We start from the raw sequence: 14,576 nt of genomic DNA on the forward strand, positions 1-14,576 counted from the left end.
TAAATCAGATACAAGTAAATATAAGAAGCTCATATATATAGCTCAGGCCTGATTTTTTTCAGCTCTGATTTTCGCTATTGCTCAAATAACGCTATCTACTGCGAGGATCGTTCACCATATGTATCTAATACCGCAGTTCAAAATATATGAACTTCATATATTTCATTGTATCTGATTTATCTCTTTCACGGGTTTATTACGAATCAACTTAACGGCCTGCTCCCAGTTGGCTTGTTAGCTCAATTGGTAGAGCGCTGCACTAGTATCGCAGAGGTCAGTGGTTCGAATCCCGTACAGGCCTGATTTTTTTCAGGTCTGATTTTCGCTATTGCTTAAATAGCGCTATCTACTGCGAATATCGTGCATCATATGTATCTAATACCGCAGTTCAAAATATATGAACTTCATATATTTCATTGTATCTGAATTCCGAATTTTTTCAACACGGTAGCATGTTTTGTCGTAAACGCAGAATCGAGCAGAGAAGCATTGACGTTTGTGATATATTTCTTTATTTACTGTATATAGATATCTACCTTCGGGGTGCCATTATAATTTTGAACTCTTTTGATTGTATGTAAGACACACATTTCTCCCACAACAAAAATTGCAGAGCATAAAGCTTCTAGGAGTATTGCTCTCTTACTTTTAATATATTCAATCTGATTTCATAGAGCGACATTTGAATGAGTGCCGTGATTTTGTAAGCCAAAGTGACGTCCACGCGCTTGGTGTCAAGAGCGGGAAAAAGCACGTAACAGACTCCCACTTGATTTAATATAGCATCATCTGATTGGTTAGGAGGGTGGTGCGATTTTTTTTTTAAACAATCACAAATTGAAGTGAAGTGAAGGAAAGCCAATGCAGTACTGTAATACTTTCGACACTCAATCAAAAGCCGTTATAATATTCCAAAGCATTTTCTATGTTTCCTCATGTCACAGCATAACAATTCACACAAACACTCCTGTGCGAAACACAGTGACTCCAAACTCTTGAGAAAAACAGTGCAATTGTATTAAAAATGGATACCTTCAGCTCTAAATGTAAGACAACAATTTGACTGATAAAACAGGGAGAATTAAATAACGCTTTGTTAAAATTGACAGATGATTAATAATTAGTTTCGTTCATTACTCGTGTATACAGATTTTTCGATGTGTCTGATTAGAAAACGAAGGTCCTAAACTCCTTCAGAGGATTTCCGTTCCGAGAATGGAACGAATCCATTTTGTAGCACGCTTAAACACTCTTGCTTCGTGATACTGTCACACTGTTACACTGTTACGCTGCCACGCTATCACGCTTTAATCAAAGGAGGGTGGTTTCTTGCACATAACGCTTAAACATCACTTTCATCCTCTGGAAGATTAATAGAAAATAACAATTACATGTTGAAGTGTTTAGAAAATAGAATTTTTTTTATCGATCATAAAATTTTCATGTCTCAAGCCTTTCTGTGTCAAGGTACACATGGTAAAGGAGGAACCGCATAAGGAGTACCCCTATGGAATATCCTAGGGATACTCTCGAGATACTCTTGTATTGTACATTGATGTCCCTTTGAATAAAACAAAAACGTTCAGCGGTAACATTTTCCAAAGATTATACCAATACATTTTCAGCCGATTGGGGTCAAATTTTGTTTCCCTCAAATGGGAATAAAAAAGCTCTACCTCTTTTCTCTTTTTCCCTTCAACTTCTACTAGGGACTAACTGTAGCTCCCTCTTTTAATTGCAATATGTTAACTTGCAAACAGGTTAGGAGACCAAACAAGCTTATCAGGTTGAAGCTGTTATCTTGACATAACAGCAGACTCTTCTGTCTCATTTATCAAGAGGTGTATTGCATTTAGAGGTGAGAGTTAATTTCCTTCTTTATGTTTTTTAAGGATTCTTATACCCTGCTAGGTGCATGACAGAAACGCTTGTTGCGCCTATCCCCACTCAATATCCTCTAACCAAAGATCAAACATAACAGCTCAGTGAGTGACCCCAAGCTTGCATACGCCAACTCTACACTACAGGGCTCAGAAGCCGGTAATGATTTTCATTGGGGCATGCCCTTGATCGTGATGTGGAGTAACCTAATTCTCAGCTGACCTAACACCGGCTGTGAGTTAGGGTTGGATATTGGATATAACAAAAGTACTTGAGCCAAGTGGAAAGTCTAAAAAAAAAAGTTAACTGTAAAAAACATTTGTGATGACAACAGTGGAAATATGTTAGCCGTAAATAATTGCTGTTTTAACCGGTAGCCGTAAAAGCCGTCACCCAAGTGAGGACCCTTCCAGTGGCCAATACTAACGGAGATCATTCCGGTCTCCGTAACATGCAGTGACTAGGAATGCCCGAGAGGGGTACTGTGAAGGCGAGGAGTCCTGTCCAATAGGAAAACACATTGAAATAGCCAGGTCTCGAGCCCAGACCTCTGTACCTGGAGTCGAGCACGCTGACCGTAAGGTTATCTCTTTCCTTACGTTTAGAACATACCGCGTGTTTTATTCCCTTGAAGAATATTTGAGATCCACGCTAAGCGGTATTCCTCAGCTTGTTTAAATCTATCCGCGTGCGATGAATGGAACTCAAATGCACCTGAGAAAAATTTATTCAAAATTAGTATTTCGTTATTTACCAGTCGAGTTATTGATCCGTTTTTAATACGCCAGGCCAAGTAGGCCAGGCAGCTGAATTTCAAAATGCATAGACCTTCAGTAGATTGAAGGATAGCCCTTTTAAGCCATTTTGAATTTAGCTGACGCTTCGAATAACAAACTGGAAATTTCATTACTGTGCCCCGTGAATCAGTACTACTTCTTTTTCAAACCATCAGGAAAATCCTATATCGATCATAGCTGGTAAGATTGTAGTGACGGACAGCAACAAATGATCAGGGTGAGGATGTTGCCGTTTACAAAAGAATCGAGATGAGTGGGAAGGTGCACAGGGCAAGTGACGTGCGAGGGGCTGCGTGTGATTCCCGCCTGTGATTCCCGCGTTCGCTTCCTAAATATGCATAAAAATAGACACTCGTCGTGCAGGCTGCAAAATAAACCCCTTCTCCTCTAAGAAAGGCTTATCTTACCACTCTCTGTAGATGTCACTCTGTTATGTTCAATCCGCGATCTCCTTCTTCGAGAAGCCAGTTGTCGTGCTTTATTCCAAAAAGTCATTTCTTGAACACAATCATTTGATTCTTCATTGCTTGTTGACGGTGGAACATCTTGAGAGACGCTTGCGCCTGCTGTGGCTGTCAGCGTTTGATTCTCCGGGCCAGGCTCCATTTCTGGTGGGGTCATCGAGGCTAGAGAGTCATTATCGAATTCTTGACTCAAAGTTACCAAAAACTGGTCTTCTGATTGCTGTGGCGCTGAAACTTTTGTTGGGTCACCCTGTGTAGCATCGTCAGGTTGGTCAATCTGCTCAGCTCCTTCGGATTCCTTTGTTTCTGTTGGAGCTGGGTTTGAAGGTTCAAAAGAAGCCTTGCTTCTGAGGGAAACTTCACTTCCGAAGAAACCCTCGTTTGAATGACCCGGATCTGATTCGTCAGGTTTCTACAGATAATACGAATGTAAACACATAAAAAAAAATGTTTTTTTAAGGCTTGTTTGTGGGGCAGTTTCTGAAGTAATTCCGAATACCCCATGTAAAGTAAATTCATGGATAATGATAACAGTCAACTTGATTTTTTCAACAAGTACTGGCTGTAACGAAGTTTACTGAAAACAAGGGAACAACTAGAACATTTATTTACCGCATCGCTATTTTTAAACTGTGCTAGAACCCTCTCTGTATTACAGAACATTCTATTGAGTTATTTTAAGGATATGTTGTCATGAGTGTCTTCAATGTTCTTGCTACTAAAATAGTATTTTAAATATAAGTATGATGTAATTGGCTATATAAATAAGGTTTTCAGAAGCTTAAGATACTAGTAAAAGTTAGGTCGCAGACCAATAAAGTAAAAAAAACAAGAATCTTCTCCTTGCTTCGTGACGCTGGCACCTTAGCTTCCAGACTCTTTCCTACCTCATAAGTCTTGGGATCTGTCCAGGCCTTGACGGCTTGAAGCGTTGGTGGGCACCAGTCCCTTGGACCTGCTGACTGTATCCTTATAGGCACCACGGGCTCGGGCTCGACCTTGGCAAGGCGAAATTTTGTGAGATCACTTGAGCGAGACAATAAAGATCTCTCTGCACTTTTCTTACGTGGTTGTTCATCCGTAAGCTGGTCACTGAAAATATGGTGAATTGTTAGTTAGCAAGGATAATACGGTTTCACTATTTTATGGGGAAGCTACAGTGGAAGCTCCATACCTTGATTGGCTTCGCAAGGATGTAACTGAAAGGGCTCTAGGAGGTACGTCCACTAAAGACTCTTTTCTCGTTGTACTTCTTGTTCTTTCAGGTTCACAAGATGGGCCAGCCTCCTCTTCATTTCCCGCGTTTGCAGAATACGGATTCTGAGTTTTTTAGTGGATTAAAAAAACCTTTGAGCAACTCCAGTTTCATTTACAATCTATTAAATATACGAAAACAAACTTTCTCTCGTGTCCATAATGTTCGCTTAGTAAAGTATATTCTCTACAAGGCTAAAAGATTAGGAAAAAAAATTCAAATGTTTGAACCAAACGTTTTCGGCTGTTTCCCATTATCAGGGTTGATGATGATGGTAGACAGCCGAAAACGTTTGGTTCAAACATTTGAATTTTTTTCCTAACTTTTTAGCCTTGTATAGAATAAACTTTCTCTCATTAATTTGTTCCAGGAACTACCTTTGTTTCAACTTCATTGGCAGTTAATTGGTAGCTAATTTTCAATAGATTTCCCTCTGTTGCCCCATAAAAACCACGTCATCCCCCCCCAAAAATCCTCCACCCTATCCCCTCCCCCCACATGTCATAAATAATGACTAATCCCCATGTTAAGCTACCCAAAATTTATAACCGAAATCATACGTCCGCAATGCGTATTAAAGGCGAGGTATTACAACCTACCGTTTCTATAAGGATTCCATATCTCCATTTCATCCAGCGTCGTTTGAGCGCCTCACGAAACTCCACACTCAGGAAAACACAAAATATGCAAACCATGATTCCCTAATAAGTGGAAAAAGATAAAAATGATTTCATAAGCACTGAGCACTTATTCTGTAATGAACTATTCAATTAACTACTCAATGCAGAGGCCTCCTTTGTCTTGCATTGATATACAATTGTGTTAATGACCAAGCGCGGGGTTAATATGGCTGGGTATTGGCAAAGTTTTATGAATCGAGAGGAAGATAAGTTTTTGGCCGGCATCGAATATTTGTCATTTGAATCAAACAGCTGAATCTTACCATGCAAATGGAGGTTTATTTTTGGCGCTAAAAAGCAAACTTACATTTTTTTGTGTAGCATTAAAGTTAAACGTACCTGGAAAGGATAGACAATAGCGACAAAATAGTCATAAGAGGGATTGTTCATTGGCTGATAGAAAACAAGAAGGTAGGTCACTCCCAGGAGCGATACCAGAACCACCAGCGCCTTGGAGCTTTTCCTATTGATACAAAAAGAAGACGAGAGGGACATCAGTCTGGAAAACACATGTCACGTATTGATACAAAAAGAAGACGAAAGGGACATCAGTCGGGAAAACACATGTCACGTATTGATACAAAAAGAAGACGAGAGGGACATCAGTCTGGAAAAAACATGTCACGTATTGATACAAAAAGAAGACGAGAGGGACATCAGTCGGGAAAACACATGTCACGTATTGATACAAAAAGAAGACGAAAGGGACATCAGTCGGGAAAACACATGTCACGTATTGATACAAAAAGAAGACGAGAGGGACATCAGTCAGGAAAACACATGTCCCGTATTGATACAAAAAGAAGACGAAAGGGACATCAGTCGGGAAAACACATGTCACGTAGCAATTGCTTGACACCCTAAAAAAACGGGTGCGAAGGAAACTAGTTTTGGATATGAATGAAAATATATATTTTTTAATTTGAATCTATGCAGTCGCATGTCACATTTTTTTTTATCATACTCACTTGATAGCATTCATTTGTGATGAATGGGAGTTCTTGAGCTTTTGAGTGAGCATTCGAATTACGTAGACCGCAACTCCAAAGTTGATCTGTTATAAAGAAGAACAAAGCTGCAGAAATTCAAAGGTCTGATTAGGATAAAACAGAGATTACAGTTGGCTGTAAGTTTTAAAGTATTTGTTTCCGTATGAAGAAGGAGAGCCTCAATTTTGATTTGGGATCTCAGGGACAGAGTGCATGATCCACCCCTCCCCGAGAAATGGCATACATTAGTCTTGTACCCAGACCTTTCACGGCCAAGGGGTTGGTTGGTTGGTTGGTTGGTCTACACTCCTGTTACGGTAACACGAAAGGATCTGGGTACGAAATTGGGCATACATTTGATAGCTTTTTCTTCTCACCAGCAGCATGATGGATAGTGGGACATACAACACTAGCATGTGCTCTGACTGACTGTGTCGCACCCAACAACTGAAATAAAAGCGGTAAAGTAGATATGTCAGTCAGGCCCCGATTGTTCGAAGCTTGATTAACGCTTTTCACCGGAAAATAAATCTTCATCCGTTGGATAGTGCAGTATATTTTGTTAACTCTTATCTGCTGAATAGCGAGTATCCATTAGATATAGTTATCTGTCCTTCGAACAACCGGGCCCAGAAGAAAAAAGAAGAAGTTGAAACTTACGTAGAATGTAAAGAATTTACAGTGAATTTACATGAAATGAAAAATGGGAGGGCTACGGATATGGAAAGCAAACCAAACAAAACAAACAGACACAGAATTGTAGCTGACCTTGAGAAAACTCTTGAAATCTTAAACTGCATGTATGGAAGGTACACACAGAACGTCAGAAAACCAGAAAAACCTGTTGAAAGGGAAACACGAAACGAATTTAAACAGTTTTGTTCTAAAACCTTGCAAAGTGATTGGAACATAGCAGTTGCTATGCTTGTCTGTAAAATTCATAAGTCTTTGGAGATTCAAACATGGTTGGGATTTAACTGCCCGAAACAAAAAGTGAGTTGCGTTGAAATGATAAGTTGGAGAAGAAAATGTGCCAGAAGTAAACTACAAGGCACTAATTAATTGTAATTTTGCGAGCGAGAAGTTAAACTCGAGGTGTAGACATTTTCAGCATAGTTGATTTGATTTATCTTGTATGCCTGTCGCACGAATTTATACCCATTTCTCGGCCGAATATAACTATCTTAATCGTTTTCGAACATTACTTTTGGATTATTTTCCTATTTCTACACTGGACTTTGAGAGAGGTTTCGAACTCTTATTTCTTACAAAGGTGTTGTTGGCACCTTGATTTTTTTAATCAACGAGAGCTCAAACTAGTTTTTTATCTAAACCTTTCACGGCCCAGCACGGCTCTACATTTCAGTTTCAGTTACACGGTAGCAACTGGGCTCAAACTTACCCCAACCGAAGACGTAATAGTACCATATATATGACTCGCTATCAAAGGGATACGCGAGCATGCGTCGTAGAAAAACCCCTTCATTGAGCATCCACGTTATCTCCGAAGCTGCAAAGTAGCGGTTCAATAACCAGAATGCATTGCAAACGGCCTGTATGAAGTAAGGCAACAAAAACAATATTTTTAAAGATTAAAGATACAATCTGCATATCAGACTTGCTCGCAGTAGGGAATTTGTTGCGGATGTTGCGTAACATGAACAACTTGGAAAACCCGCCCTCACTCTTAGATGGAAGACTGGTCTATCAAGATCGCACAAAACACGTCCCCCCAACATATACCCTAGAAGACAGAGCTGAATAATGTATACGCATGCGCCAGGTTTTGCCGCGGAAACACGGATTTTGAGTCGTTCGTATGGTTGATTTCCTATTCTGTTGCTTCGAGGCGTCGTTTTCCTTACCGCTTTTCTTTTACAGAGCAACCTCCAAAAATCTGGTACACCCCCTAAAAATTTTCAAAAATTAATTTTCTCCTTTAAACCTTTGGAAATAGGAAAGTGCCTTCGACGAAAACAGAGTTCCTCGGTTTTAAAGGTCAGCCCTTATTATTTTCCGCTAGTTTCGCTAAGTTTTAGACCTAGGATACTTAAGCCCGCGTTGTTGACCGCATACCGCTGACGAAGCATTTCATTATTCAGCTCTGTCGCCCTAGAAGGGGTGGATTTGGAAGTTGATCAGAAAAATGATGAAAAAAGGAGAAAGTGAAGGAGCCTTACCATGTTCGAGTCTGTCACTCCCATTTTCCCATAGTAATAAATGAACAAAGTGACGATGCGAAGAATAAATGCCAAGATAAGGTGCTTGTGCAAGGTGAATCGATCATTTTCACGGCCCCTGTTAATGCAAAATTGCATGTTAATAATAGACATCGATGTCTAAAAGCAGTAAACCGCTGTATGAATTAGATGATTCTGACGTACGTCCTCTGTAAAAAAACATTTTTTTGTTTAATAGCAGAGGGTTTTCTTGCGACCAACAATTACACTGACTCAGAGGTTTGAAAGGACAATAAAGATCCACTTACATGACAATACAGATGAGTATGAATGTAGGTAGCAGGACGAAAAACTCGATCCAAGAAAAAGCGATGTAAACCCGCTGCACACGCTGGGCATGAGTAAGAGAGTCGTCCTATAAAATAAATTATAACATAACCAAAGTAAAGCGCGCGCTCTGATTGGTCAATTTAGCGTCCCCCATTTGCCCATGGGTGTACGCTGCTGACGTGAGCAAATGCAAAGACTATTTTTCCGCGCGCGCTTGTTTTTTCTGGTCACGTAATGTTTGTTAAATAAAAGGGAACTCTTTAGCTACAATGTGTCAATGTTATGTTATAAAACAAATGGTAAACACCACAGCGTACACTATTGAGTTATGGATGCACTTGGGAGGTTTGCTAAGCACTCAAGAAGCTAGAGTCGCTCTCGACTATCGCCTCGAGCGACTCTTACGCTTCTTTCGTGCTTAGCAACCTCCCACGTGCATCCATAACTCAATAGTGTACGCTGTGGTGTTTACCATTTGTTAACAAAAGAAGCAAAATTGAAAGAAATCAAGCAAAAATCGAGCCAATAATTTCAATTGAGTGCGTGTCGATAGGTAAGTCAGTGTTGCATTGGGTTAACCTCACCACGTTCTGTGATAGGCCAACAAAACACGCATCAACCTATTAATCAATCAGAGGTGAACCTCAAACCAATACCGATGCAGTAACGTACATTTTCCCGCGCTTTTGATGATGTAGTTATTTTTTAAATACGCATCACTCACGTGTGAGAATTAAATCAAGGCCACCTGAAGAGTTTCACTTTAGTTCCTTGTGTGTTACAGAATATAAAAGTATGCTGTTCTAGTAAAAGGACAGAGGCAAAATTTTGAATTTAAGAAGAAGTCATTACTTGTTTTCCGCATTCTTTCTCTATTCGTGAGGAGTAAGATAAGGAAACATGTTAAAGAGTTTCCTTTGTTTTCTTTTTTCGTCGAGACGACTATTTTCTTCAAAAATGGATATAATATGTGAATAAAGTTCGAAGGTTTAAACGAACGGTGGGTGAAGCTTTTTAGAACCATTCAATGGTTGTTTGTTCGATTGATTATTTCTTGATATGTGCGTTATATGTAAAGAGTTGTTTTTGTTCGTATTCACCTGTTTCTTGGTCGGTGTGTTAGACAATTGTCTTCCTTTATCAGCTGCTTCCTGTGGGGTAAGTCTGTGGCATTGTGTAATGTTCATCTCTTGCCAGTTACCCTCCTTATCACATCGGCGAGAAATATTATCTAGAAGAGTTCACCAGCATGTTAGTCTTTCTAGGATGTACTTTAGAAGGTCTATGTGCTTCGTAATTAACAAATGGTAAACACCACACCGTACACTATTGAGTTATGGATGCACGCGGGAGGTTGCTAAGCACGAAAGAAGCGTAAGAGTCGCTCGAGGCGATAGCCGAGAGCGACTCTAGCTTCTTGAGTGCTTAGCAAACCTCCCAAGTGCATCCATAACTCAATAGTGTACGCTGTGGTGTTTACCATTTGTTTTATAACATAACATTGATACATTGTAGCTAAAGAGTTCCCGTTTATTTAACAAATCTTACGCGACCAGAAAAAACAAGCGCGCGCGGAAAAATAGTCTTTGCATTTGCTCACGTCAGCAGCGTACACCCATGGGCAAATGGGGAACGCTAAATTGACCAATCAGAGCGCGCGCTTTACTTTGGTTATGTTATAATATTATCTAGAAGAGTTCACCAGCAGGTTAGTCTTTCTAGGATGTACTTTATTGTCCGTGCGGAGGCATATCGGTTTGTTAACCTGGGTTCTAAGGTAACTTTTGGGGAAGCTAAAGAAACAACGCTACAAGATGATATATATTTTCAGTTTTAAAACATTAGGGAATGAGGAAACAGTATATTAGTTTGAAAAGCCGTTAATCAACTAGAATCGGGGTATTGGAGTTCAGCAGGATTTAAAGTAAAAGGTTGAATTTGAGTTTACCTTTTGTCGAAAACAGCAGAAAAGGACACGGTTGTACGGCTGTTTGACCTGCTGGGGTCTCCTTCCAACAAGCGGCATCATAAAGTATTTTGCACTTAACAACACCTATTTAAAAAAAATCGAAAGTGTCAGGTATTGGGAGCCACGTTTTTTGAGAGGATAATAGTACTTTCGGCGAATTTTTGATTGTCGAAGCTAAAAAAGTATCATTCATTATCATATTGAAAATAAAACCTCATTAAAATCAAAATTGAAAGTTAATTTTAATGAGGTTTTTTTTTCAATATAATAGTTCTTTCAAAGTGCGTATTCCACTCAGAAGTATCAAAGGGGGCCAGAACGTGGCAGGGGAACTTGAAGGATTTCTCTGGGAGATATATAACTACGATGAATCTAGAGTGTCGTGTTTAGGTGTGCACAAATCGTGAAATTTTGTTTACCTTATAACCAGCTGGAAAGATCAATAATGCATTGCACGCACAAGCCTAGCAACGAACACTCGATCCTCTAAGCGACTAAAGCGAAGTGTGTAATACAATCATAAAGTACAAGAAACGCATTCGCTTCCTCCCTCGCGCGTCTATTCTCATTTTTTTTTCTCAAGGATATACATCTGGGTTCGAGGCTACAGGAAGATGAAAGAAATACTAGCATGTTGCACGCTAGCATGTTGAAGAACTAAAATTCGCATTGCTTATTATAATAAATTGGAGTCTTGACTTTGTAAACTACGATAAGTTGTGCTTTCCGCCGCAAGCTTACCTGGATCTTTAATGTAGTTTTGTGGGTTCTTGAGACAGAACTCTTTTAATTTTTCTTGAATGGCCTCAAGATCCTGTTGCAGGGTTGTTAAAATAAAAACCAGCTAGAAAAAAGAAGCACGAAAAGATTCTAAATGATGAGAACTCAAGAAGTGAGCTAAAGGGGGTCAATTTGGTTCCTCGTATCCTTTCTTTCCCCTCCTCTCACTAAACAAGCGTCTTCAAACTTTCTCAAAATTTGACTGATTTTAAGGCGCTCTTCCCAACAAAGTTGATAACTTGGATTTTTGCCATCTGGTTTAAGACTAGAGTTTGAAAAACCGAAGTTGAGTCCATTTCTACTTAGTTTTAACTAGCTACTTACACAAAGAAGTAAAACAGTCGCTCCGATTTTGATAGCCAATGTCATGTTATCAACAAGCAAATGTCTCCACTGCACTTCAAAGGGCTGCTCTGATACTACTTAGTTATCTGCAATACAAATAAAGCATTAACATATCAAAAATAATTGGTGCTTCAATGCTTTGTATTAAAAGGACAATGACGTGAATTCCAAAGGAGTATACAATGACAACAACAACAACAACAACGAAAGTATTTTATGTCCATAATGTTCGCTTAATAAAAGATATTCTATATACAAGGCTAAAAGATTAGGAAAAAATTATTAAAATGTTTAAGTATTTTAATTTCAAACGAACATTACACGAGACAGAGGATTGCGCACTAAGGCACGTTTATGGAAAACAAGATAACTCCTAGCTAAACGATGAATTTCCACATAAATTTACACAGTTTACTGTATACGAGTGTGAATTTACTGGGTTCACGACAAGAAGTAGAGATGCTGGAGGCTGGACGACGTGTACAAATTTTTGAATGATTGCTTCAGTTCTTGAGAACGTTCAATTTCAGTGACTCAACTGGCTGGTTCAACTTTTTCCTGAGACGCAAGCTTTTTAAGCGGAATAAACACTACCTGTAATTTATTTAACGTCGGAAATTTTGACGAACTATTTGTCCGTCACAACATTTGATAACAGTTGATAGTGAAAACCAGCTAAAAGAACGAGATACTGTTTTGGCTAGAAAAGAATCAGGTCCTTCATCTTCTTTATTACTTTTTCAAGGGAACATGAAAATAAATTGCTTTGCCGTTACGAAATTTTCTTTTTATAAAACTTAACTCTTCCGCTTTCATGGTAAATGACCAGCAACAACGGCCGAAATGAAAAACAAAAATGGTAAAACATCTCAATTATGTTTTCGTTTCCGGCTCCTTAATTAAAAGCAACCGACCAACAGGGTCGTAAAAAACAAATCATGAAACAGGATTAGGCGAAATTATGAAAACAAAGTAGCTTGACTAAGATTAGGAGAAAGAGGGTGTTTCCTGAAGCACATTTAGTAGTTATTGGGTAATGTTTTTCAGATGAACTCTGTAGATTTCGTTTGTAATTTACCACTGTTCCCTGTCGTGTGTTCGTCTCGACTTACAGCAGTCTAATGAGGACGATACGCATGATCAGCGCGCTGATTTGTGATCACTGCAGCCAACACTAATGCTGCAAAAATGTTCCAATAATTACACTCAATGCAAGTCTGATGTATAACAATGGTCAATAATGTATCAATATCAGGGATGTTAAAAAAACCTTGTAAAACGTGATGTGGTTGTTATTCTCGGTGAAAACAGTAACAATAAAGCTCTGTCGTTAGCGCTTATTGTTTGTACTGCAAGATAATACTGATTACTCGGCTAGATCGCGACATTACGACTGCGTACTGCAAAACTTTCACCACGCGATAAGGTTGATTAAATACGCTCAATATATGGACTTGATGCTCTTTACTTCGACATAGCAATCGTTGTCTCTTAGCATGCTCCCAACTATACACCATATATACATTATTATAATAATTATACCGATGAAGATAGTGGTGTAAAATCTTACAGCTTAGAGACTGAGATATTCACACAAGTTATGTTATTATGCATATTCCCTATACAATAATCCCAGTGATGCAAGGTCTACATTTTACATGAATACACAATACCACTGCATTCTTGTAAGTAAAACCACTGAAAAAAAAGTACATGACAGGAATACAATTAATTTGCCGCAACGCCAAGCAAATTGCGGAAAATTCAAATGACTGTGTTAATCAAATCAGTCCCGCAACAGTTTCATGGAGAATATTTACGACATGTATAAACCGTTTCTAGCACGGCAAAAGTGCCTCGCTTTGTTACTTGCCTGCTCATTTCATAGGGCACGGTGCTTTCTCCCATCTCATCAGTCAGTTCACAACGCGTACAAACTATTCAGCTACTATATTAGCATATGTCATCCATTCTTGACTAACTAGCAGTGATTAATTTCTACATTGCGCGTTTAACAGTGTGTTGCTTACCAGCTAAGAACAGGCAGCAGACACTATTTGATCTAAAAAAAGAAGTGGTGTTGAATTACCTCGGTTACTCCAACACCCTCAAAACAGTTTGTCCCTCAAAACCGATTGGCTTTCGTTATCAAAACGTCCCTGGGACTCCATACCTTTCGTTAACCCCACATAAATCTACAAAATCATGCCATCAGAGTTCGCTGTGCACACCATTTTCGATGCTACATTGATACAGCGTTCGATTGAATTCACTCATTAGAACGTGTTTACCGCGTCGTCTGAATGATTAACAAACACGATGAAACGAAATAAATATGTTCCCTCAAACTTCCGGTGAAAGAGCGATGTTGCATGACTTCCGCTTTGCAGACTCACGCGATTGTTTCGGATCGAAACCGTTTACATTATCATTACACTTTAATAAAAGCTGCAAAAATTGCATGAAGCCGTGCTATACAACAGATATATTCAAACAATCTCAAATCCTTACAATTTTATGGCGGCTATGACCTTAAACGCAAGCTTTCCAAAATTTATGAAAAATCTGCGACGTGGACAAAATCACGTCAAAATCACAAAATTAACGACCACTCTAGGCCAAACGAAAAACGGCGCCTAATGGTCAAAATCCCAAAACTGCCCCTAGTGACCAAAATCGCAAAATGGCCAGTAATGGTCAAAATCACAAAACAGCCACTAGTGGCCAGAATGGCAAAACCGCCATTAGTGGCGGGCCAAATTTGAAAAACGGCCACTAGTGGTCAAAATCGCAAAATAGCCACTAGTGGCCAAAATAGCAAAACGGCCAGTAGTGGCCAAAATGGCAACACGGCCACTGGTGGCCAAAATGGCAAATCGGCCACTAGTGGCTAAAATCGCAAGACA

General features: G+C 39.3%; 1 protein-coding gene across 2 annotated transcripts; it reads right to left on the bottom strand.

The window, feature by feature from the left end:
- Positions 1–489: 489 nt before the first annotated feature.
- On the bottom strand, positions 490–13,993 carry LOC111336674 (uncharacterized). 2 transcript variants are annotated; one of them, XM_088741731.1, is made up of 18 exons: positions 13,760–13,993; positions 11,650–11,756; positions 11,287–11,389; positions 10,525–10,629; positions 9,677–9,807; positions 8,555–8,661; positions 8,247–8,364; positions 7,469–7,619; positions 6,835–6,907; positions 6,444–6,513; positions 6,046–6,131; positions 5,417–5,540; positions 4,997–5,098; positions 4,317–4,462; positions 4,030–4,234; positions 3,086–3,554; positions 2,494–2,595; positions 490–1,362 (listed from the first exon to the last, which is right to left on the bottom strand). In XM_088741731.1, exons 2-18 carry the CDS (start codon positions 11,692–11,694, stop codon positions 1,343–1,345), a joined length of 2,157 nt encoding a protein of 718 aa, XP_088597857.1. In that variant the 5' UTR covers positions 11,695–11,756; positions 13,760–13,993; the 3' UTR covers positions 490–1,342. The 2 variants fall into 2 exon arrangements, with proteins under 2 accessions (XP_088597857.1, XP_088597858.1); XM_088741732.1 differs by lacking the exon at positions 13,760–13,993 and adding an exon at positions 13,544–13,688.
- Positions 13,994–14,576: the final 583 nt, after the last annotated feature.

The sequence above is a fragment of the Stylophora pistillata genome, chromosome 12 (genome assembly GCF_964205215.1).
Source record: "Stylophora pistillata chromosome 12, jaStyPist1.2, whole genome shotgun sequence".
NCBI lineage: Eukaryota > Metazoa > Cnidaria > Anthozoa > Scleractinia > Pocilloporidae > Stylophora > Stylophora pistillata.